This window comes from Tribolium castaneum, chromosome 4 (genome assembly GCF_031307605.1).
Source record: "Tribolium castaneum strain GA2 chromosome 4, icTriCast1.1, whole genome shotgun sequence".
Classification (NCBI taxonomy): Eukaryota; Metazoa; Arthropoda; class Insecta; order Coleoptera; family Tenebrionidae; genus Tribolium; species Tribolium castaneum.
The window spans coordinates 8,014,554-8,041,527 of record NC_087397.1 but is presented as its reverse complement, the minus strand read 5'-3'; the positions used below and the strand labels follow the sequence as shown (position 1 = coordinate 8,041,527).

The window sequence follows — 26,974 nt, the reverse complement described above, 5'->3', positions numbered from 1 at the left end:
ACAATGATTTTGTGTACTATCCTTTTAAAGTTAATCCGCTTTGGAGATAGCGTCGAAGATTAATGTGAAAATCATCCTTCTTAAGTTTTTCGTTATGGATGGGAGGCTTTGTGTTTAATTTAGGTGAATAAATGGCACGTTTGACGTTGGCTGTTGAGTGAGAGCCATAGCATAAATCTTTCTATTGAGGAAGTATACGGAAGCCGTAAGTTAGGTGAGGTTACAAACGACTCCGTTGAAAATTTAACGTCGTCGCCTAATCAGGACAATAGCGTCTGACGGTTATGTAATTCCGCGAATTTCCGTGTTGATAAAGCGTCGTGCGCCTCATCTATATCTGCGTTTTCGCGTTAGCGCCGGGATAGAGTGTTGTGCCTCCGGACACGTGGATCCGGACGGCGTTTGCGCGAGTCGAGCGCGGACCAGCAACCGGACTCGAATCAGATTCCGCGTGCCCTCCGGAGCGACAGCTAGTGCATAGGTGATGCTCTCGGTCAGTCGTTGTCATGCCTTCCGCGCTACTCGTGTTGGTGGTGCTGGCCTTCTCTCCACTAGTGCACGGTAAGTGGCATGGCGCCCTCACCGGAAAGCATGATTACCGCAATTACCGTCACTAAATCACTCCGGCTAGAGCAGATTAGTCGTTTGCGCGACCGCAACGCTGCTTTATGTCTACTTGTTGGAAAGTTGGGCCGTCTTGCAAGTTGGGCCAACCGCTAGGAACATATTTCACGCAGCCACCGGGCGGAACCTGAGCGCTGAACCGAGCCGTGTAGAACTTCACGGGAACACGGAAAGCTGCCGTGATTCGCCCGGAGCCAGGCACCAAGCGCTCCGGATCCACCGAGACCCGGAGGATCGACTGTCACACAAACGAGTATAAATTTAGAGACCGTTCTTCGGACGCCCGCTGCGGCCTTGGCTGGCCTCCAGCAGATGAATTGTGATCTGCTGCTTCTGCGGCGGCAATGCACCAAAGATCCATTAACCAACCGGAACGACGCTGCTAAAGTGCTGCTTCCTTCTTTTTATCCGCACAAAATCCTATTACAAAAAGTGCTTATTGACATTCATTAACCTCCATTGATTAAGCTTTCGACTCCGAAACTTTCCACTATAACAGAACTGACCTCTGACAACAAAGCTCACGAATACTAAAGCACTTTGATCAAAATTTTTTACACTCAATTTCTTCCATAAACAGCGGAACAAAGGCACAAATTGAATATCATTCATCTACTCCGGAATTATTTTGTTTTCTCTTTAATCAAATATGAGCTGGTCGATAGCGTCCAAACAAAAAACAGACATACGGCTTTTATTTGAGGCATATTTGGCTTTAGTATTGTCGATAAAATGTAATAATTTTTCACGATGGGATTGCTATTTTGTAAAATCCGCAAGTATTCTAGACTTTTTCGCTCAATAATAATTTATTGGTACATATACGTTGAAGGCAAATTTTATTTTTAATTTATAAATAAATACAGCGTAACTGCGATTTGAATTTTGGTAAACAAAGTGTGTTATCTGTTGTTTTTGTTATATTTTGATAAAAAATAATAGACAGGGGGCTCATAAAGGAATGATTAAAAGCAGTATTATTTCATCAGTAAATTAATTGAAAACCGTTGACAAGCAAAATTTTGTAGCAGCTTTTAAATTTATTAAATATTGATCATGTAACTTAATTGGCGTGATCAATCAGTCTTTAGTGTTTGCAACTGTAACAGTGTAAATGTGATTATGGTTAAAAAAATATTGTCATGTGTGTATATATTAGTTTTTAAAATGTTTGCTGCTTCTGAACAAAAAGTTTTCAGACAGTTCTAACTGCACAAAAAGAGAAGTGTTAAAAACTTTTTGAGGTTTTGTTTTGCTTTTAAGGATTGTTCTAAAACAAAGCTTCCATGTTTGGATTAAGTATATTAAACAAAACAGGTCCACTATAAAGCCGAAGCTGTATTGCCTCTTGGAATAACGTTGTTATTCTAAATTATTTAAAAATTTATGTAGACTAGGCTTTCAGCGTGTAACAAAAACATATCCTTGATAACCCTGAATCTTGGCCTGCATAAATTATCTCTGTGTGTGACCCGAATCGTGATTAAAAACCTAATTTTGGAATCGTTGCTCCAAATAATTTAGCCTTTAAGTACAGATGTATTGGAAAAACGTTCCACTTTTTACAAGCTACATGCAAATGATGGAGCGGCCAGTTTGAGCCCTCTTGTTTTTTATTGGCCAATGTTGTTAGACTAATTGCGCACAGGAATACGCGTATCCGAAAAATGTTTTGCAATTCCTTTTCAACGACGCTATTTCGTTTCAATTGCAATTTGAATAATGCTTGTCGAAGTGACCAATTTATCCGAATCTCGCTCTAAATCTCATTACCAGTAATTTTGCGGTTTAACAGAGTTGTTTTCAACTTCCAGTGGTTGCAGTAAATTAATTTGATGTGCAGCCGTTTGACAACAACAAATTGACGCTGAGATTAAAAAAGAAAAAGGCTGATACCCTCTACTTACAACCACTCCACTCACTTACCTTTCGCACATTTTTCTTCTTCATAAAGCCCCGTCTGAACTGCTTTTACCACTCCCACTCATTATGGGGTAATGATGTTAGATGAAGACATAAGGTTGGTTAGAAATGATAGATGGTTTTGCAGTTCAATATACTTCCAACTTCATAGTGGAGTGCACACGCTGGTCGTAATCGCGAGTGTTTTTCTTGTACTCCGAAAACAGATGCGAGTGACGTTACTGTCGAAAATGTACAATTATTATCGAAGCCGAATCTCCAGACGTGATTTATAAGATTAATGTTCGAGATACGAGGTATTAAATTTTCACGCAGCAACAAATTCGTACGAGTACATCGCTGGATAAAGCAGCCTCTCCTTTATTATTGCACACTACATATTCGCTTAGTTTATACTAATTAGAATCCTGGAATTTTCACTTTGCATGATATTTGTATTTTCTATACACGTAAACTTGAGTGAAATTATTTTAATTCGGTTAAATACTCTTTGTGTTATTATTAAACGGGAGCTTTAATCTAGAACACTTGTTTGCTAGTTTCCAACTTTAAACACGATTAAATTTTAGATTGTGCAGGTATGGATTATTTCCTTCTCAAGCTTCGTTTCCATTCAAAACATAATAGAAATAACTAACGTATCATTGCTTTAACAGACGAAATATAAATAAAACGGTGTGAATTTTTATTCAAATTGAAACAATCTGTGAACAATATAATGGCTGAGCTTAACCGAATGAAACAATTTTTTTGATGTAGAAGCATGACATTGTTGTTTAAATATATGAAGACAGAAAGTAAACATTTTTCGTCCATTTCCTTCGGCAAGTCGTTTCAATACACGCAAAACCTTTCCTAAGGTGAAGGTTGATAATTACGTGACGTCACTGAATACACGATGTATCAGAGCTTAAACTGTTAAAAGACAACCTTTCACATCATTTTACGACTTTGTGCTTGCAAAAAGCAATCAGCAATACATGATCTGGATCGAACTCGATTTAAAATTGTAAAAATAATACTCTGGAGCTCGCACAACCCTAAAAAACGACAACATTTTTTTCCACGTCTATTTCCAGATCTATGCTTATTAAAATTTTATTTCTTGAACCATATCCATGATTAATTGTATGACCTACTCCGTGGATTTTCAGATGACTATCATAATTATAACAAATACTTCTAATGTGGGCTTTAGACGGAACAGCCTGTATGCAAATCAATAAAAATAAGTATCTAAAAATTACATAAGAAAATGGGAGAAACACCATTTTTAATAAACTAATAGAGGGGTTGAAATGTGGTCAATGTTGTTATTTGGAAAGGGGATGTAAATGGCGATAAAGTGTTTATTCATTCTATTCGAGATTGTCTCTCCAGAGTGCTAAGTTTGGGATTTGAAAGGATTTTGTCAAAAGGGTAGGTTAATAAGACCCAAGGTCATTTGTGTTTATTGTTGCTAATATTTACGGCTTGCGAAGTGGGTCTCGTGGGAATTAAAGTTTTTTGTTTGTTAGTTTAAGAGACGCGTCTTGTAATAAAGCGAATAATTTGAGCGTCTGGGCATCTTCTGAGGTTTTAATTAATTTAATACTGGCGCTCGAATCTTACTTATTAATGACTTTGGTAATTACGGTATTTAATAAGATGTTGGGACTGCGACAATCCTGAGTGTGGAATTATCTGTCGGTTTGCTTAATATTCCATGGCGGAGACTCACATCATTTAGACTTTGAAGCCGTGATTTGTTTTGATTACGAGTGGATGCGAAGTCAGACTGTGTTATGATTATGAAAGGTTTCGTCTATATTGCGGGCTCATTAATATTCGTAGCAAGCATAACCCATCATGTCGGCCTCACCTCCGTTGCTTGATTGATGAGCTCCGTAGCGACCAATCTTCTCGCAAAATGTAAACGAACACAAATTGGCGAAGGACTGCGAAGTGGTCTTACCTGGTCGTAACGTTGATTTAGAGGGTGGATCGATGGCCGCTCTAATAACGTTGTGAAAAATGCATCCCTGCACCCCGAGAGGGGCGCCCCAATTTGCGGGCGATAAATCATCGAAACAGATTAGAGCCGGTCCATATTGCAACGTCAGTCCGAGCGAAACGCAACTTTCGGACGCTTAATGCCAGACTTCCCTGTATCCAGTAATGAGCTGTTCAGTGGCGTGGAAAATGAACTGGAGAACTCACAGCCGCCATTATACGGGAGGCAGGTGCGCCGACCGCCGCCTCACTTCGACCTTTTGCCTATTCATCCTTCCGCTGTTTTATTTATCTTGCTAATTATAATTACGTGGCGCCAAACTTTCAACACTTAAATCAAATTCTCGACCTTTCCGAGGCCCAAATAACTGTTTACGCAATGTTATATTTTCATAATTTATCTTTCGCACTGCACTCCGGGAAAAACTCGCTAAATGACGGCCGATTCGAAAAGCCCGACTTCACACCGGATTAACCAACAGCACATAAATTACGCGATATTAAAGCTACAAACCGAGCGCTATTTTCTTCTGCCATAAGCCACGAGAAAACAAACTTTCCTCTGGACGTGCATTTTTCTATCTAAATGGCCAACGTTTTCAAATTAAGTCATTAGCACACACGTATCTTCGGCTTTACGCTCCACAAACCATAACACTACATTCGAGGCACGCGCGCTAAGATACCTTTCAACATAAATCAGTATATTCTCCGAAGATTTTTAACAGGTCATCGTATAATGCCTATTTTTCGACCACACCACACCCCAGAAATTCGCAAGATAAAGCCTAACAATATAATTCCGTTTGACTTTTTAAGAATACAGCCAGTCAAAGCTCCTTGAAACGCATTACCGAGACAAATGTTGCAAATCGCCAACTAAAGAAGCTTTTCTTTGTTAGAAGCTGCTCTTAACGCAATAAAAATGTGTTTTTTATTCTAATTTAATGTCTTCTATTGTTAAATGCGAATCGATTTTGTTATCTGTTTTTAATCTCCATTAATGACTCTGCTAATGAGCCCATCTTCCATCTGCATGCATGAGTGAAGGACCTAACCAGTACAACATAATCAACTTAACACAATTAAATTCCATCGTGATCAATTTTCTTGCAATTGTATGCCACTGTGTTGCGGTCGGAATACCGCATTACCGAGGTCCCTATGGTGCATAGTATAATGTTAATCGTCTATCACATCATCAGTTTCAACGAGAATGAATGTGTAGTACATCTGAATTAAAAGTAAGTGAACTAGATTTGCGCAAAACATAAATATTTCACTTTTGGAAAATTAATGCCAAGCGTGTTGGTATGGATAGCTGGTTATTGGAAAGTAATCGATTTATTTTACCATTCATACACAGTCATCACATTCGGCATAATTTATTTATGTACCGTTTTAAAAATTTGTGGCACTAATGGACCGGTTTTGTTAGCAAAAAATTGGAGATCTGTAAACAATAGAAAAAGAACTTTGTAACTTATAACCTTATAACACATTCTCTCTGTTTTTGAATATAAGTAGTTAAATAAACTGTAGCCTATTTATTGTTATATTGCATTATGACGAAACTGTTTATTTTAAGTGACGAAAAGTTTAAATAAGCCCATTGTATAATTTTCTGACCAATTATTCTAACGCTTTGAAAATTGGTTAATGTTAGTTTTGTGGGAATTGATTTATCGCTTTGTTTCGTTCGCTGATAATTAAAATTCATCATTAAAATTTTATAATCAATAAACTAAAATGTAAAATTGTGTTTTGATATTTTATCAGGATTTTGAGTAATAAATTTATTCAATCAAATCTATTAAAATTTGCGTTTTGACCATAACGATTAATTCAAATTTGGTTATAAAAATATTGTGCTGCCAGAAAATTGAATTTGCGTTAATATTGAAAAATGTTTCTATAACCGACAATTTCTCGATTTTTAAAACATAATAAAAAATAACATCAAACAGCTTGAAGCACGTTGTTAAACCATAGAGGCGTGAAATACCAATAAATTCCTGCGTTTTATATTGTTTGATGTTCGATACAAAGCTGCAACGTGCGAGTATGTGCAGAAAGATACATGTAACTACAGATAGTAAGCCTGTTTAAATTTTTGGCTTCAAAAAAATAATTGGGGTTTAATTCCCAGTAATGGTCCAGAAGGTGGTAGTAAATTTGGCCTTTATCGGTTCCGCAATTAAAAGTTTTCGCCCAAGATTGTTTCTGGCCCGGCAAACCGTAACATTCTTAAGTCGGCGATATTTCACGCGAGTGTTTTATCGTTAGCCTGTTTAATAAAAACGCCTTGTTTATGGCAGTTCGGATTCATTTGTTAATTTCGTCAAGCGTCGACGTCGGCCTCCGATGGGTTGCTTTATAGTTCCGGGGATCGAAAGCTGGAGAGAAACATTTGGCTTGGTTTCAAATTGCTGCGTTGCTGATAACAGCAAACCGGCGTGATATCTCCGCTCCGTCTGATGGGGGTGGAGGTTTTTATAACAAGAATTTCGTTCGATCCGCGAGGGTGCTGATGGACTCGATAAGGACAAAGTTGTATGCAGCAGTTGCTGACAACATCACCGAATACGTCCACTTCCCGAATAAAAAGCTCGCTCCGGGTTTTGGACGCAAATTAAGCGTTTCCAAATCAAAGATTCAAGTTCCGGCGGTCGATAGCACATACCCTCAAATTCCAACTTTCAATTCGAACACTCTGCTCTAATTATATTCCACTTGGCCTAATCATATTATCCACTCGTGGCTTTATGCCTATCTTTCACGGCTTAAAACAGACTACCAATTAAACTATTTACTTACCTTATTACGACAACAATGCCGACAGTGCCGTTTGATGCTGAAAATATTCCCGAAGTTAGTCACATACACGAAACCCACTTCTATCCCACAATTTCTAATTGTAACCACCAAGTTCTTAGACCTACTTCAGCGGTTAATTTATGGATGTAACTTTCAAGCTCTTAAGCGTAATTATTGCAAAAGTGAAATTAATGGCTTCCAGAGACACTCCCGCTTTGTTTTTGTTTACGATAAGTCATGCAATTCCAGGATAAAAAGAGAAATCAACTTGACCGCTCATTAAAATTAAATTATTGATTGTCCTGCAACCAAATGAACTGTCGAATTGCCGAACGTCTTCAAAGTCGCTCTAATATTGATTCGGGTGTAATTCAGTTACGCTTCTGAAACAGTTCTTTCATTAATAATCTCCTTTTTGTCTCCAATATCACGTTCGATTTTAACATCAAGTAAAGTTTATAACGACTTTATACAACACTGGTAGAAAATTACATTTTATTTTATTAATTAAAGGGGAAAATATTTCATGAAATTTACACTTTGTTAATTCAATTCTACTCGTAGGCAAGACATTTTGCCACTTTACTTTTTATAAGCAACATAACGCGAAACTTCGCGTTAACAGTCCTATTAAGGTCGAGATTTCGTTAAAATTTTTATGAGTGGTGGAGGAGCAAAATTGGTGGAGGCGCCGGGCGACTACACCTGCTCAAGGTGAAAAATATGCAACTTGGCTGCTTCTAAAATTATTCAAATGTCGCTTTAAGTTATTTAAATGAAATTAAAGTTGTTTTAAAAAATGTCGTATACTCAGCCCGGAGAAGGCGCTTTAAAATTCAAATGAATTTTGTTTTTCTCCATATAGTCCAGACTTGGAGAAAATTAAGGAAATAAAACTCAGAACAGAATGTTGTAAGCCAGTTAAACGCTTTTCTTTTTAGCGTTTTACTTGCTTGTTTATGAATTTTAATCACCGCTCAATAACATTAGTGAAGTAACCGGCTATATTTATTTAATGCTTTATTTTGCTCGAACTGAAATTGCTTAATAGATATCAAATCCGTTTTTTAAGTTTATACTAAATTTTCATTTCTTTGCAAATACCGCGAGCATATCGACCGAATAAAGTAAATTTGCATCAATGAATAATTTTAAATAGTTTTGAATATTTTATTCAAAGTAACAAGTTACATTACTTTTAAATGTAATACCTACACCATGTAAAGCAAACAAAAATTAAAACATTTTATGTCGAAACGACTGAATATTCTGGTTTGAAACGTAGATTATTTTACAGTTTCAAAGTTGTATCACGCAAAATTTTTTGCTTTTCCTCATATGGACATTACCCACAGTACAAGTTAGAACGCAGCATGTGGGAATGTATACGGACCTTTTAAAGGTACTTGAATTTTGTTCTTTTCCGATTCAGCAAATTCACTTTTGTGAGTTTACTAACTTTCAAAAATTAGGTCAGATTGAATTATTCCTGAACTTTTTCAAAATATACTCTCACGCTTTCTATGTTTCATGCACAAGTACAAGAATAAATGTTGCCGCTATTTGTTCATTTGCCTTAAATATGCCTGCACTTTATTTTATTCAAGAGTGGCTTTGCGTAAATCTGGAACTTAAAAATTTATTATATTACTTTTTAGAAGTTTTCGAGGCAATAAGGTATACACCGAAATCAACGGTTTAAATCAGCTTTCAAAGCTTAGCATTAAGTATTTAGCAGCTTAAAATTAACAGCTACGTTTACGAAACGCAGAAGATAAACGCTTAGAAAAGCCACGCGTAACTTGCGGACAACCAATTATAAAGCTCTGCTCGGTAACTAAGCATAGGGTTTGTTTGTAATTGTATTGTGTGGAGGCTCTTCGACGTACTATCTTTTGGAGGCTTATACATACATCCTGTCCTTACTGTAATAATTTTCAAGGACCCGAAACAATAGGACAATGAACTGAACTATACAGAAACTATTAATTTATTGTCACAAAAAGACAATTACTTTGCTCTACGGCGTGATGCGGTGTTATTTTTAATGGATGTCAACATTATCTAAAAATTCTTAAACTTAATTAAGAAACTGTAATTTCATATAAGGTCGAGTCGCATTTTTGTAAAGTTAAGACGAAATGACTGCAGCACCGGTAGCAGTTTCTACTCAATAAGTTCTCTAAATTAAAGTTTTAATCTCAACTTCTTAAAATTATAACGCTAGTGTCGTGAGAGTAATGTATACAACTTAATTTAAGAATTTACATACACACTTTGCATTGTGAGAACGATATAAACTCACCCTAAAAAAGTATGATTAAAATTAATTAAAATTTATGTTTCGTACTTTAGTAGTCAGGACGTAACATTTATAAAAATCAAAGTAAGTTAAATAATTAGATGCAGCGTTCGGAGTAAATGATGAATCGAGTTTGCGAATTTATTTTCTTGTGTCATTTTGTATTCCTGTTTGAAAAAGACTGACGACAAGCAACTTGAAATGAAGTACCTTCATAAAAAGCATTTATTTAAAATTAAATGGGGGCTAGTAAGATAATTTCGAGTCCTTCCAACTGTTTACAAGGCAATTTATTTTTAGTAGCAAACTCAAGAGGAATTAACTTAAAGCGCCTACTTCGCCAAGTTTAACTTCTTGTGTAAGGGAAGAAACATGAGATGCGCCTAAGTTAAATGCTAATATTAGTTCAGAGTTTTGCTGGCCGTCCCTTATAAAATAGAATTTTCCGTAGTCATGATCCCGTCGAAACCCTTTTTTGCCGCAGACAGGATATTTCCAATCTCCTTTTTTTATAGTCATACCATTTGAAAATATTTTTGTGTTTGTGGATGGGATTAGGGCGCAATTCTGATTCACTTCTGTTGTTGCAGGGAGGCACGCGAGGAACACAGAGTCGAACGGCATCTCAGTCCTAGGAGAATTTAATCACGGTAGGTCGTTATCATAACTGTTAAGTAGGACAATAAGCAGAATACCTGCGACTCACGTATATGACTTTGGGAGAAAAAAACGGCTATTGCTTTCATATAAAGGTTTTATATGGTATAATAAAAAGGGAAACGAGATTAAGGCGAAGGTTGCGAACTGAAATGGTCTAATGCAGGCAGCACATTGAATACACAATGCTGACCCTCCCCGTTGGCTGTGCGGATTAACCCCGCTGTGGACAAATGCTCGACATTGATTGAACATTGCTTGATAGCAGCCAGTTCCAAACAATAATCTCACTTTATCCTTTATTTACCGGAAAAACACGCGCCGGTCAAATGGGCTCCGGCAAAGCTGCATTTATGCATCCAGTGGGCATTTCCTACAAGACTTGGCCAACCACTAAACGGATCTAGTCTTTACATGCAACGAAATTTCTGAAAAACTTTATCAAAAAAAAATTGTCGAAAATTCTAAAACTGCGCCACAAGTAATTTTATTGTAATTTATATTAAAATGGCAAAATTAGAAGATCTATCCTTTTTCTCAGCAGAGGTGTAAGTGTAAGAAAAGTAAGATTTAATCCAACCTAAAGAAAGAAATGTTAATTGTGTTGCAAAAACGTTACTTTTATCGTTGAATCAACGCAAAAATGTCTATGGAAGTAATTTTACTTGTAACGTAAAAGGTTAGCGTTTATTTAGCTATTTAAACAAGCACCGTTTAAAAAAGGCTGATTTATTCAGATAGTTGTATTTTATAATAAAAAAGTATCATACCCTCAAACAGCTCTAGGACTGTTAAGTCCTTTTCGTGTCTGATTTTATTGTTTTAAGAAGAGAAAAATTATTTTTTATAGGAACTTTACCGTAACATTAGTCACATTACTTCCTTAAAATTTTTTTAAGGAGTTTTTATGTAGTTGTAATACAATCTTTTTATAATAAATAATTTTCAAAAATTCTCCACTTTTTCTTAAAACTTTTGTTAATACGTTAGCAACAAGAGTAGGTAATACTTTTTCTCCAGGTGTATTTAATTTAATTATAAAACCTGGGGAAAGATTTTTTTGGAAAAAATATTTGGACGTTAATTTATGATCGGTCTCCGATGTTGGTGAAACGGCTTTTAGAGCTCTCACTTACGACGTCGGGTCTTAATTCCCAAGAGTCACACTTTATACAAGCCCGTCTTACAACTACTCCGTTTATATTTTCTACAGTTTTCCCGGTTCGTGACTATTTCCGTCCAGTTATATCCGTAAAATGCTCACTAACGACCTTACAAATAATAATAACAATAGAAGTCTCTCTACTAAAAGACACCCTGTATGCGGATATGAACCCAAAAAACCTTAGTTACCCAACCGTTTGTAACCGGTCTCTTTCATTGTCCCTTTCTAAAACTGCTTTAATTTAATTTTGGTTTTTCTTCGTCTTTATTGTGACTATTGGGGTCGCCCCCTTTCGAAGTTCAGATAGTCAACGATAAGGAGCTTAATTATTAGATGTTTCATTGCCGCTTTTCGACCCCCCGTTAACTAAAAAATACGTTAAGTGCGCGCGTGTCGACTAGTTTATATCGACGTAAATGCGTCGTAACACGTGTTCATCCACACGCAAGCACGTGGTTGGAGATCGAAGTGTTTACAAGACAATGACTGGGAGAGGGAGACGTTCTTAAATCGAATTTCTCCAAAACGAGATATAAGCTGCAAAGTCAATTTGTGAAAAGGATCTTTTCGGGGAGTGAGCAGACCTTTGCCAGCGTTGAGCGATAAAAACTTTATTGCATTTTCACCGAATTAAAATAATTCGCGAGGAAATTAACTCGAATTTAGTTGACGAGCTCAGCGCAGGACAAGCCGACTCACTTTGTACATTGCAAAAACATTCTTTTTACTCTAGAATTTTTTAAACTAATATTGTCGGCAAATGAAGCATACTTTTTGATTTTGTTTCCTGTTCTATTAAAATTTTGATTTTAATTAAATTTGCTCGCTCAAAGTTCTGTGTTTGCGCATAAAATAATGAAACATCCATTCCGTAAAGCTCCAACTTGCCAGAAATTGTGCATGTACACGTATAATACGAGGGCAAATTGATCGGTTAATTTAGAGCGAACGTACAATATGCTGATACAATCCTCGAGAATGTTCTTTTAGCGAGAGTGAAAGGAACCCTTGATAGCAAGCAATGTGTAATATAAAGATTATGGCGAGTTATCTTGAAAATGGTAATGCTTGCTGAAGACACTGAAGCCCTTTACGTGCAAGTTTAGGGGTTCTTATTTGCAGATAGAGGCGTGGTGCATTCAAATTGCACACCGTCATATCCCGGAATCGAAGGCTATATCTGAAATTCATCCACTTTTCACCAGCGCAATTTTCACTAACGACTTCCGATTTTTACTCCAATTAAACGCGTAATTAGCTAACGGAGTAAATTTTGTACGAGTTATGTCCACACGAGCAAAATGCAAGCTCGGTAATTTGATAACTACTCTATTATGTAGATTGAACTACAGGTTTTGAAGATTTTACTAAGCCTAAACAATACAGGCATTGCGGCCATGTTTGGGGTTTTATCGAAGGGATGGTCGTAAATTAAATATGAGCCGATAGGTAGATAAGTTTCTATGCTAGTGTCTTTTAAATACGTTTTTTACAACTTTTTTGGTTTTTACGACATCCTTTTTATACCAAGATAAGGTATCCTTCAGCCTAGGAATGGCTAGACAAGTGATGCAGAGGAATTGTGCCCGAGATAGGGTTTTATTATGATATCGTAACGCCAACATTTTCCAATCATATTAAATTTAATTGCAGGGTAGTTTTAACGAAGGAACCAGCTGGATTTAATTTCACTCACCTACGTGAGAATTTATATTTTGAGATCAACTCAAATAATGATGAAAACTGTAATTAAAGTTGAAATATCGTTGGGTTACGAAAGGGTTGAAACACTGAATATTGTTTACCTCCAAACCTTGGCAAATAATTCAAAGAATGAATTAACTTTCGCAAATAAGAAAATTTTTATTACATCGAGGGATGCTCGCTTTCTGCTAATTAGGAATTACACGGCAGAAATCCCAGTTCATATTTTGACCACGTTGAAAGGATAAATCTGCAAAATTTTGTTGGTGCACTTTTTATTTTATGAAGGACTCCTATTTGCCTTTTATTACTGCGGGACAAATAGAGCGTTCTGGGGAGCATGATATGGCCACATTTCCGGCCGAGGTCCGATATCTTAATATGTACAAAAGAAAAAAGATTATGTTGGTGAAGAGAACACACAGCGTAGTCTGAGAAACGATGTTCGTTTCGAGATGGTCGCGCTCGACCAACTCCCCGATTTTCCGGTATTCTGGATTCGCGGGGATCACTTCGCAGACCCTTATCATTCTATTAGTGCGTAAACCATGAGCTGAAACGTAGCCGTATTTTCATCATCGTTCCGCAACTTCAGCATATTCATATTTCCATCCGATTCAGGACTCTTTGAGTTCGGGAGGAAACGCGGACTTAATTTAATTGTTGTTTTCTACTACTTTATCGCGAACAAAAGAATATGCCAATTGTGGATGGAATCGGGGAAATTCATCATTTGCACATCTTCTTACAAGATGAATACTTTCATGGGTGGGTATCATCACAACGCGACAGAAACTCATATATTTTCTCTTATGATTTTTTGGTCTTATCGCTTTGTTCGCAGATTTGTCAAGCGCTTGCAAACACACTTTTTTGATGGATGGTGCGACTTTTTCCTTGCTCAATTTTAATTTAACACAGAATAACTTTTTCAATATCCTAGTAGTCAGTTGGTTTCAGATGCACAAGTAACTATTTGCAACAGTAAAATATGTTAGTTGTTTTTGTTTGTAAATACGTTTTAAATTGAATTATAGATTTTGTTATAGCTTCATGAACCAGATTTAAGTAATTTCGGTAACCAAACCTTAATAATAATACTCAATAAATAAGACTTTGATAAGTTAAAAAAGTTTTCTTAACTTTTTATATTTAATCTCAGTAACAAGAATCTGCAAACAGAAAGTAAGATAAAATCGAATATATTTTTTATTCAAAATATTACATTGTAGTCACAAAATTACTTTTCAAACAAAGCTTGAATCCTAAATTAATAAAAGTGATCACCTGGTGGACATTTTTCCATTTAATACATTTATAATTGAAATCGTGCCTGGGGCTTAGTTTTATTTTTCGTGAAAATAAAACTGTTTTTTAATTTCCAATTTGTGTAGGAATTTATAAATTGGCCTGTTATATATCCTTACAAATACTACTTTAATTTTTAAATATGTGACAGTAATAATAAATATTCACACTACAAGACAGTTTTTTTATATTACATTTTAAATTAATTGGCTACGAAGCCACATGTATGTTCCAGGGATATTTGTTTCTCTTATCTTCGCACCCCAATGTAAAATGGTAATTTGCCAAATAACTTATACAATTAATTATCGAAGATTACCATAATTTGCAGTTTATCTTCGCGAGCGTTATGAAATCCAACTCACATCCGCTTCTTTATCCATCTAATAAAATACCAGAGTTCGTAGTCATCAAATTCGAGTTAATTTTGTTATTAAATTTACTAAGCACAGTCACTGCAATTATTGTTATAGCTTTACTTTTGTAGTTATTATATTTTATATAGAGTTAATAGTTTTATTAAGGTTGGGCTTGAGATTCTTCAAGAGAAAAATGTTTATACACTTCGAATCGTGAGTGTGCTTTTCACGCCTTTGAAAGCTTTTGTAATACGAGCAGCAATTTTCACAATTGCATTCTTTGGCCAAAAACACCACTGCATTGTAGTTGAATAGCTGCAATGAAAAATATATGACGTAAAGTTGTAATTTTGAGCTAACTCTTTCACCGGATTCATTTTGAGAGTCTAGGAAAGTAGGTAATAATGGTCAAAGAAGCAGGGCCGAACTGGGTGAGGGGTCCCTCACATACATCGTCAGAAAATGTAGGAGAAATAAACTGCTTTTATTTAATTAACACTACAACGATTTCTAATTACAATAGACAATACATTTCAAAATCAAATAAAAAATTTATTATTTATTGGGTTCTCTCTAAAACTACAAACCCTTATTAATCGTTCATTAAACTCAGTGCATCCTAACGAACGAACTTTATTCAAGGTGTTTCACACAACTTTACAAAGCTTGCGTCTAATATTTGCACCCAAATATACAAAACTGACTAGATTACAAAATACACATTTAATTATTTAATTTCATTACTATTTCATTAGGTACTTTAGAATGAATTGTTTTATTTGTGAAATATTCGGAAGATACGTTTATCAATATTGAGTAACTCAGAAATAGTAGCTTCTTGTTAACACTGTTCAACACCAAAAATTGCTTTTACACTTAGGGGTCGTGCTCTTTGTAGTTTTATTGGCGTAGGGAATGCGAAGTTGGTTGTTATTTAATTTTTAATATAGATTACCACAATTTGCTCTCTTTTGTTACTACTTCAATTCAAATTTTAAGTCTAGTTATGCGCCAGAGTTGAAAATAATTTTATTTTGAAGAGTTGGTTCTGTGGTTGGGATTATTTAATTAAATTATGTTTTTATTAATGTATAAATATTTTTGTGGCTCTTTGAGGCGTTTGTGCCTGGCGCGGTTAGTTTTTCGGCAGATCAGACATGGAAGGTTAATGATTGATGAGTCTGACAGCGTCGGTATAAAATTTTATGGTCCATTTGTTGATTATAGGCCGTGTGTTGGAAAAAGCTTGTTTAATCGTGAACGATAATTGGTGCGATCGATGTAAGTTGTGCGGTCGGTAGGGATTGTTTGTTTTGTGTGATGTCTGTGCATAAATTACGTTCCTGAATTAAGTGGTGTTGTTCCAGAGGCCTTCCCGCGCTTCGCCGAGCCCATCCCTAACGTAACGGTGACTGTGGGCCGGGACGCCCTTCTGGCTTGCGTGGTCGACAACCTGCGAGCATTCAAGGTAAGTGGGGTCGGAGTTGATGGATTGCTTTAGGAAGGATTATTGGATCTCGCAAGCGACGAGGGACCGCGTCTGAAATCGAGTTTCTTTGTCTGATATGCATGAATCGATCCCATGGATCGGCTGAAAAATAATAACATTAGCGTACAGCCAGGCCATATATAAACAATAAAGGAGCAGGAGCGGAGAAAACAAACTTGAAAATGGAAGTGCGATTCCTCCGAAAGGAGTGAGGAATTGTTCGTGAGTTGAATTTGCTGCGGGCTTTTTCGGGTCTCGACAGACTAGAGACGTGCACAGCTTCTCTGATTCCTAGATACCGGCAGGGCATGTTTTCATTTTACCTATCGTATACCTTTTACATCATCAGTTAGCGCGTGCTCCTCCTAAGATACAACGACCCACCCGTCTCATTCGATTTGTCCTGCGACCTGCTAACTCCAATTCCAAATCGCGCCCGACTACCCCAAATTAATAAGACGCCCGATCCTTGGAAACCAAGTCCTTCCTAATCCGCGATATCCGCCACTATCGTCCAAAGAATTAATGGAAAGCTTACCGATACCCGCTCGATGTTTTGCAATAAACGACCACTCATCGAACCTCCACACAATCCCAAACTGCAGTTAAAATTTAGATAAATATTCCACCTAGTATTCAAAATTTTGTAACAACCAGATAAAAAGTAAATTTTTAATAACAGTAGCACTAAGTACTAGTCAATCTAGCGCAACAAACCAAAAAATGCACTAAAAAACAACAGATTCAGAAGAAATTAATGTTTCATTTTTAAACCTGTTAAAATGATTCTATGTTTGGAGCAGTGAGAAGACAATTATTTATTTCTAAAAACTATTATGATTTGTACAATGAGCTGCTATGATGTACTAGAAGGTAATAGAAGGGTGAAAGCTCTTACGTGTGTAAGTGTTGTCAAATTTTTATAAAAAGAAATGAAAACAACGAGTAAGATTTAAAAAATATTATAGCGGAATGTGCTATAATCAATTTGAAGCACAAGAAATGACGATTTCGAAATGAAGTGGTCTTGATAGATTGCAGACCAGAGGATTAGATTAGGTACCAGCTATTTATATGCGTTTTGAATAATGCATCTGTGACTGATTACATGTACACTATAGTGATTCAAAAATTATACGTATCTAATTGAGTTAAGCGTTCTAATAACCAAAAAAATATTTGAGCTCTTTTTCACGAAATTTAACAATCGTATAGAGGGTGTTAGGGTTTGGCTTATGGTAGTTTAATAACAGTTAAAAGAAAAGAAAGAAAGAGGAAAGCTTATTTTCCAAATGGCCAAATGCGATTTCCAAATTTTAAAAAATGACAGAGGTATCAATTTTTGAAAATGAAGATAAAATCAAATTTTTTTTAAAGATTTTAAAATAGTTTTTCGAGAACGGTTAATTTTATGCATTGGGAGAGCTAATGAAAACCCTCTTATATTTCTTAGAATATCTGTGGTAATCGAGAAACACAATAAAAAAAATCATACCTAGTAATAATATTCATAATAAAATTGAAGTGTTTGTGATGTAAAGTACTTATATTAGGTACCACTCTCGGTAGGTGAAGGCAAAAAAATGTTCGAAAATATTTTCATTGAGAAGGACCTAACGAATTATGGCTGTGCCTTCACAACTATTTAAATAAATATCATTATTTGAACTCATATTACGTTTAAGGTGGGGTTTAGATGAAACAACATTAGGAACAGTGCCTTTTAAGAGATTGAGGTTTCACGATGTAATCTCAAGTTGATTTCCAAACGCCTTGTTACGCCACATTCTTAACTTAATGGTTTGAACTGTTTTAGAAAAACAAATCTCTTACTTAAAATTTTAGAGTCTAGACTATTCAAATTTCACTTTTTTGAGTTACCAGCTATATTTCTTATGAATTAGATATGATATCTATACATCAATTTTAAAGTGTTTGTAAATGTTCCTGTGTTAAATTAGGTTCTAGAGAAAGAAGAGTCCAATTTATCATAAAATTTATAAGAAAAATATTTCTCTTATGAGACAATCCATGTTTGCAAACTTTAGAAACCTAAATCATTGCATTGGCAATGCATCTGAAAACTGCGGTATTTTTCTGATAAATTTTGCTGTGCTTTGTTGCAAAACTATTGGCAGTTGGAAAAAACACTTACTTTCCTTAACTTCGTAAAATAGATAAGTAAAGTCTGATTATTACACAATTTTGCATATTATTTCAATTATATTATCACAATTGCATATTATATCAACGTTTCTAATTTACACCCCTGAGAAGCAATTTTTTGAATACACTCAGTATCCAATAATTACCGCTAAAATTTTCAGCCCGGAACACGAACTCAAGTGTTCATTATTAAAGAAAAGCTGAAAAAGTACGAACATCCATTTACTCTCAGGCTGCTTTCACCGAAAATATTTTGATTTGCTCAAAAACGATTAGTATTCATTGTAATACCGCCTGCTTTACCCTACTCTTTCAGAGCCGTAATAATTAATCAGATACCAACTTGACAGTTTCACTTTGCTGATTTGAAATTTATTTCTGTAATTCCAATAAAACACAAAGATAGGTAAGTTACAATACCATTTATTATTTTAAATTGAATTAAATGGAGTCAACAGCGGAAACGATGATTAAAACGAATTTACATCAAAAATAAATTTCATTAAATTGTGAATTGTCACACTAAAACAACCGCCTGTAAATTACACTTGAAATCCAGAACCCGATTTGTAGCAAACACTATTAGCATTCTAAGCGAAGTCTAATGCTATAGTGGGTTAGTTATCACAGCGTGAAATAATAATCAAAACAAAGGACCGCATTTAATGCAAAAATCCAAAACACCGATTATATTCGGACAATTAAAAAAAGATAATGTCCATAAAACTTTTTCGAATTTTTGAATAATTCATAAATTAATTTGAATTGGTCCCCCGGCTTCCTTCGCCTGAAAGATAAAACTTGACGTGAAATTAATTACAACGAAACAAAAAAGGTGAAAACTGTTCTAATTGCTCAATGGGGCGACTTAATATGATTTCGCCAGATGAGCAACAATCATCTAATGCCCTTATCTGCTCGAAATGGTGCAAACATCATGTCATCCAATACTATTGTCGAGCTACCTTAGATTCGACCGGGCTTAGTCAGCAAACTCTCAAGTTTTGGTTCACTAAGTTCGGATATCTCCTTAGTTTTATCCGATTCGGTTATTTAATCGATATCATTACTTCCAACGACTTGACTGCCTAAACAAATAAAAAAATAAAAATAGATATCTGACAATCATACGGAATTATCGTTTTCGCATATTGAATTCCGGCTGCAGGATATGCAAACATCATCGCGACGAAGGTTGTGAATATGTAGGATAAAAGTCAGGATGGGTATATAAAACGGAAGCACATAGCCCGAAGAGTTGAAACACCGCTCCGTTAGGTATTTGCGAGTTTTTAAATTTATTGAAATGTGGAAGGAGCAAATTCTCATTTAAAATTATTGAAAAATTCATGAAATGAAATTTGCCCCCAGCTGCTTCGATATTTTAATAGATGCTCAAATTTGTTGATAGTATGACGTGCGAGGGGAGGAAACATCCACTTTTTCATAAATCCACAGGCTGTCCCAGCGGTTTGAAAAAGTTCATTATGAACTTTAAGAAAATTTGTTTTTTTTTCCAAAAAGGCTTGGACATTAACCCTTGCATCACCTAAAATTTGATCTAAACTTAAACTGTTCAATTCTAATTATTTTCTTCACTAATTAAATTTTTGGACGTAAACATTAAAAAATTAATTATACAAAAACTAAGAAACTTATAAAAGGATAAGTTTCGTCCAGGTTTTCATGCCAAAAATACTATTTAATTTTTTAATTTTTTCTTAAAAGCATTTGTTGCTTTTTAGTCTTAATACTCTAATCGCCTTTGACTTTGAGATTTAACGTGCGATTTTCTAAAATTTTGATTTAGTTATCCATAACAGTTACGTTAAACCGATGTCCATTACAGAAATAAGATTCCAAGACAAAAGTTATTGACAGATAAAGCGATGCTGAAGTTATTTATGCAAATGAAACCAAAAATCTTCTTTTTACCTAACCAAAAACTTAACACCTCCTTAACTTCCTTATGGGGAATATATAGGATTGCATTGTCACGCAGATTATGTAAGTATGCGAAATTTCAATTCATTCGGACAACAAGACTTCTCAAATTTGACTCGGAAAATACGAAACCGACAGTATTTTTCTGATATTTAAAGGTCAATCATAAACTTTTTCAAATCGCTGGGACAACCTGTGTGTCAAGACTCTGTGACACCTGGGGTAGTTTCAGCAAATTTGTGATATTTATAATAGCTCTGATATTCTATTGTCGGGATTGGGACAATGCGGATCTCTGGGGCATTTTCGCGTGTAATGACGATTTTTATATAAGCTGACACATGCTGACCCGGTTGATATTTTAAGCGTGTTCTTAAAATATTCATTCGGTATTGCAGTCGGTAAAATGCTTTCGGAGAAGCCGTCCCTCGATTAATCTCGCCGGTATTATAGCTCAGGCCTAATATCGAGCTTTCCGGGTAATTCCCGTCCGATCCGGCTTTCTTTAATTATTTATTTTCTCGATTTGCAGGTAGCTTGGGTCAGAGTGGACACTCAGACGATTCTATCTATCCACCACAATGTCATCACGCAAAACCCGAGGATATCGTTAAGCTACAACGATCATCGATCGTGGTTTTTGCATATCCGGAACGTGCAAGAATCTGATCGGGGTTGGTACATGTGTCAAGTCAACACCGACCCAATGCGGAGCCGCCAAGGCTATCTCCAAGTGGTCGGTAAGTTGACCCTTGCCGGTAAAAAATCCCGTACTAGTTTTGCGGTCTCAAGTGCCTCCCAGTATCGTGGACCGCGAAACCAGCTCCGACATGGTGGTGCTGGAGTCGACAAACGTCAGTCTGACCTGCAAAGCGACGGGTTACCCGGAACCGTATGTCATGTGGCGGAGAGAAGACGGAGAAGACATCCGATACAATGGAGAGAACGGTAATTGCATATTTATGAATTTTTATTATGTCTCGTATTTTCGCGGATAAGTTCTACCTTTACAATAACCGCGGATGGAGACCAAGGAAGGGAAAACGGAATTGGATACCGCAACCCATCACTTCTGCTCTCTTATGTTTTTTCACATAAACGGTTTTGCTTCAGCCCCGCTTAATAAAATCGTTATCAGACACGGAAAAGCGCAATAAACTGATGAGCACCACCACTTTGCATACATTACCGCAAGTCTCAAAATGAACAATAAAGGGCGTATGTCGCGACCCGATTTTCGACAAAAATATGAACCAGGAGTTGCAAAAAACGGAAAACTGCAAACTGACACTAAATGCTGCTACAGTTTAGCGGTTGTGCACAACGTAAACATCAACTGTTTTGTTTATTACCCCCAGAGTGCAAAATATACAAACAAAAAACACGAATTTAATTCTTTATTTCAGATGCGGGTTAATTCGCAGAGTTTATAGTTCGGAGTGTTCTGTTAATTAAAATTTATCTAAAACCGGGGACTCAACATGAACTGATGTTCAGTTATTTTTGTGAACAACACAGTGTAAATATTTTTATTCTAAAACAGCGTAAGTCTAGTGGCGAAGCTTTTGTCGGTTGTATTTCGCTTTTTATAAATGTAGACATCATTACTGTTGTGACACAAATCTGAAAGCTGTTATCTGGCGCGCTCTAGGAACAATAAATTTTGAACAAAACTGTTATGGTTTTTATCAATCTTTCCTTTCCTTTTTAATTAAAAACGTGATTAATAAAAATATGACATATACACTCGTACAAACAAATCTCAGCATGTAACAAGCTCTTCTGTGAAAAATTGTTCAAAGCTAATTGCCCCGGATACACAAATAATTGAAAATTCCATCATGTAATTTCTACAAACACAACTTTATTCTAGTGTTTATCAAAAAAGATATTTTTGAAAACTGTTACAAAGTTTAAAAGCTTTCCAAACATTTATTTTAATAGGGGATAATCTACCTTAAACTCAATGTAGGACTCGTTTAAATGGCCATATACCCTTGTCAATTGAATTCATTGAACGCATTTGAAATTTGGTCGTTGCGGCATACGTCCGTTTTATCGATGTAACTTTTCGCAACTGCATTACAACATTATAGGAGACAGCTTTTAGTAATAAACTTCGGTTTTCGGTTTGTTACCTTAGTCTTCATTAAGAAACAAAACAGCGAAATACAGGCACTTCTAAATTTGTGCATTGCTTTGAAGTGTAGGTATAATCTTCTAGTATCTACTATTAAACAAAGTCGGAACTAATAAAAAGTTAATTAAAACCTTTGTAGGTTGGAAATTGTGCTGACGCTAAGCTCTTGGTCGCGAATTGAACTTACTGTAACATTATTCAAGCAATACATTACACTGAGTGATCGTGTTTATTATTATGCAAATAATTAATTACTAAAGTATAATTAATGTGTCCACTTACTGCTTAAACAATATTGATTGTTTGAAGACCGTCACGAGTTTATTACAACATCCCACAAATCAACAAAATTAATTATACTTTGTAATAGAGGCAATTTAAACATCCGAACTATAATTAATGTTAAATAGCCCTTACGGTAAATGATTAAGTGTCGATGAATTTGTACGGTGGCAGGCAAAACAAATTCATAATCATTTAGTACGCGGGAAACTAAACCGCTATCCGAAAAGAGCACGCTAATTGACTGCAAATAATGTTCTTGCAAACTTTTTAAATTACCTACCTCAGTTCCTCGTTAATTTTGACGACAAAAATTTAGGAATTTATAATTGCTTAAATAGAGAATTAATTTTAATTAAGGAAAAGCTGTGTTTCTAGACTAATTAACTGCCAAATACCGATAAAATTAATTTGGAAAAAAGTCAATTCATAACAATCACAAGCGGGTGTTTACTCTGGTATTTTTAATAATGCCTAGCGAAGGAGAAATTTTTTCGGTATTCTCGATAAATTGAGCTGAGCTAAAAAGAAAAGCTAAAATTACACTACTTTTGTCCAAACGACTTAATGATTCTGATGATTTATGAATGGCCACATTTACATTTTCTAAATTTTATCGAAGGCACATAAATAATACCGTTGTGATCGTAATTTAAATTCAACGAGACGTTTGGAAAATGAACGAGCATTTTTAAGTAAATTACCACAAGTTTAACATAGTTTGCGCAATTTATTACAATTATTTTTGGTGAGATATTGTGAAGGATAACGCTTTTGGTTATCATATTTATCATAATGTTTATGAATTTGGTAGTCATATTTTGAACATTTAGTGCTTAAAGCATTTGTTGATGAATACCGATTTGAAGGACTTGAAATCTGCATTTTCCAGCAGGGCTTGAACAAAAACAACAAAGGATTAGGGTAAAAATTTAAATTTAATCTGATTGAAAAAACAATTTTCGCAAAGTGATAGGGGATTTTATTTTTTCAGTATTGTTGATATAAGCGCCTTGGGGGTTCTTGCTAATGTATTGTTACTTTTTTACTAAAACAAAAATATCAGGAGTTTACATTCTTAAGTTTATCGTCCATCGGTATGACGTTGTGCAACGTTCTGTTTCAGTGAACGTTGTCGATGGAGAGGTATTATTTATTACTAAAGTTAGCCGGCTTCACATGGCCGTGTATTTGTGCATCGCCTCAAACGGCGTTCCCCCTTCCATAAGCAAGAGGGTTCAGTTGAAAGTACAATGTGAGTCCTGTATGCATTCGCTAATATTTCCCAATGTTGATTTACGTTATGTGTGTGCAGTTCCTCCGATGCTATCGATTCCGAATCAATTGGAGGGAGCTTACATAGGGCAAGATGTCACTCTCGAGTGCCGCACTGAGGCATTTCCGACGTCCATCAACTACTGGACGACGGAAAGAGGAGACATGATCATCTCAGGTAGTGGTATTTGTAAAGGATCCTTTCAAATTGCGTGCGAAAATTTGAATTTTGCAAAGAGCGGCAAATGTTAGCTCTGATGGCATACTGAATAAACAACAATATTAGCAATGCCATCAAAGAACTTTGAATTGCACATACGAGTTGCATGGATATTTATTTATTATGCGGTTGGAACTTTCATTTGCTAGTCTGTAGTCCGCTGACGTTTACTCACTCATATTTGGCTTGGAAAGGCCGATTGAAATATTAATTCGGAAGGCTCGGGGAGACTGAAATACATCTTTTTATCATCTTCTGTTCAATTATTCAGCGGCCCGCAATCGCATAAAATATTTCAGGATAAAGCTAAATTAATGATACGGCCTATCTGAACTGTAATAATTAAAATTTCTTCCCGTGAACATTGTTTTGAAACATTGTTTTTGTGTAAACTATTTTAGGCTGAGCCGGCATGATTAACGACTAGCTTGATTTATATACCCCTATTGATTAATCACTACCCCGTACGTACAAGTCCACTTAAGTGCTACTTGAGTGCGTATAAACTTTCTCTCAATTAGCTGTCCATCCCCAATTCTATAAATAATTACTCCGACTTTTGTGTCACGGACGGTAATTAATCGACGGAGCATAATAAACGCCGAGTTTCTATTAACCAACATCTTTTATGCAACCCATTTCCTGATTTCTCAACACGGCTAGAAAAGTCTCGAACAGTTAATAGAGTCATTGTCGGTATTTTTCTATAAATCGCTTAAAATAAATGCAGTAGAATTGCAAAAAGCCATTCCTTCTGCTCCGTCGGCTCTTTATTGTTAATGTTTTCCAGGTGATAAGTACGAAGCAGTATCTATGGATAATGGCTATAAAAAATACATGATGTTGAAAATTCGACGAGTCAACAAATCGGATTTCGGCTCCTACAAGTGCGTCGCCAAGAATTCCCTCGGGGAAACTGACGGCGTGATAAAACTGGAAGGTAAATTTTCCAAAATCGATAGTTTTATCAAACAAAAAAATGACTGTGATTACAGAGATTCCAGCACCGACGACACTAAAAACAACAACCCAGTTTCCGTCATTACCTACGAAAAAGAAAGGTAAGAAACCGAAAGCCGTCTTGTAGCATTTATTAGTTTTGTCGTATTTTTCCTGCCCGGTGTAATAAACTCCTCCATCGGGAACTCCAACGTTTGGTGACGCTGCCAAACATAAAAACGTCGCCAATTACACTCATTGCACGTTTTGAATGAGCTTTAAAATGTTTTATGTTTGCTGAATGATTACCGGGATGAGCATCTTCGGGCAGGCCTAAGTGGTTTCGTGTTGTATTTCTCCACAACACTTTATTGGACTTGAATAAATGAAAGCACCTAAATATTACGAGTGCCGATGATATTTTTATGAGGCAGTATATCGTAATTGAATGTAACTCGTGATGAAATGTGTGTTTAGGTAAAACTCGGGCTGGAGATAGATTCGGACGCGGAGAAGCTAACAACCGAGTCGATTCACCTCCCGACTTTGACGATGCCGGAATGCCAGGTGATTTTACTCTCATTAGTCTTCCAGAGGCATTTTGGCTGCTTTTGCACAAAATCGGAACACGGATTTGAACTTTTTGCCCGCCGTATGCGGGCAAAAGAATAGGTTTTTTCCTGGTTTAGGTTCGTGTTTCGAGTCAGGGTTTGTGGCCTCTTGCACGTTATGCCAATCAAGTCGCGTAAAAAGATGGATGCGCAAGTGGCAAGGTGGCTACTTAATCTTTCAATATTGGTGAAAGTGGTCCTGGGCTCAGGCAAAATCAGATTATCATAACTCAGGCAAGCTGACGTAGAATCTCGCATCTTATCGATTTGGCGCAGTTCTCCACATCTCATCGACAATAATGACGTTTATGAGTTGTTGAGCGTTCGAAAACTATCACGGCGTAGTAAACACGTTATTGTTTGCAATGGACATCGTTTCAGAAGCTCTATTTCTGATAGCATTGCTTCCGTTCCGAGTAAACGTGCTTCGATATGGTCGGCTGCATTGGCATAGCGTGTTCATGCCGAGCATGTTTCAGCTTGTGTGCATAAACGATTAATAAAAGAACGTTTCAACTGTTGCGAATGCAAAATTTGAATTCCGCAGCACCGTCTGCTATTGCCTACTTACGGAATCGCGTTCGCGTTTCAAAAACCGTACCGAGCAACAACTCTTTCCGCATTACCCTTTAATGTAATTTTGTTGCAGAATACGACGATGACGGAGAGTTCACTTTGTCGTCGAACGGCTCTCCGCCGATTCAGGAGCCTCCGGGAGCTTTCAGCGGTGCAACGCGCACTGAAAACTTTAACTGGTGTATCGGTGGCGTTCTCGCGATGACATGGATATTCAGTAAAGGCCTGAGGTGATCCGACATATCCAATTAAAAACTACACGGAGAAGATTCGTGGTGATAAAAACATATCCAGTGCGAGAGACTGAGCTGTAAATATGTACAAACAGTGCTGAACTTAGATAATAACAAAGTTGTGTATACAGTTGCTGCGCTAAAGTGTATATTAGAAACTGCCTACATTTGAATAGTGCGTGATATTACAATACATGTATGTAGCATAGTGTCAAATGAATCAATAAAGTTTAAATAACATTCTACAA

The 26,974-nt window shown here is 36.1% G+C and overlaps 1 protein-coding gene across 6 annotated transcripts; it reads left to right on the top strand.

The window, feature by feature from the left end:
* The first annotated feature begins 358 nt into the window (after positions 1-358).
* On the top strand, positions 359-26,974 carry LOC663721 (neurotrimin). 6 transcript variants are annotated; one of them, XM_008203180.3, is made up of 11 exons: positions 361-561; positions 10,249-10,308; positions 16,219-16,319; positions 20,983-21,190; positions 21,243-21,398; positions 23,999-24,127; positions 24,188-24,325; positions 25,158-25,307; positions 25,363-25,428; positions 25,784-25,873; positions 26,567-26,974. In XM_008203180.3, exons 1-11 carry the CDS (start codon positions 507-509, stop codon positions 26,725-26,727), a joined length of 1,314 nt encoding a protein of 437 aa, XP_008201402.1. In that variant the 5' UTR covers positions 361-506; the 3' UTR covers positions 26,728-26,974. The 6 variants fall into 6 exon arrangements, with proteins under 6 accessions (XP_064212175.1, XP_064212174.1, XP_008201402.1 ...); XM_969756.5 differs by having other exon boundaries at positions 362-561; positions 24,188-24,328; XM_064356105.1 differs by lacking the exon at positions 23,999-24,127 and having other exon boundaries at positions 359-561; positions 24,188-24,328.

Excerpts from the sequence above, each read along its gene's own strand:
- LOC663721 (XM_969756.5), top strand. The coding sequence starts at position 507 with ATGCCTTCCGCGCTACTCGTGTTGGTGGTGCTGGCCTTCTCTCCACTA. Across the intron at positions 25,308-25,362 it reads CGGCGTGATAAAACTGGAAG|AGATTCCAGCACCGACGACA; the intron begins GTAAATTTTCCA and ends CTGTGATTACAG. Across the intron at positions 25,874-26,566 it reads TGACGATGCCGGAATGCCAG|AATACGACGATGACGGAGAG; the intron begins GTGATTTTACTC and ends ATTTTGTTGCAG.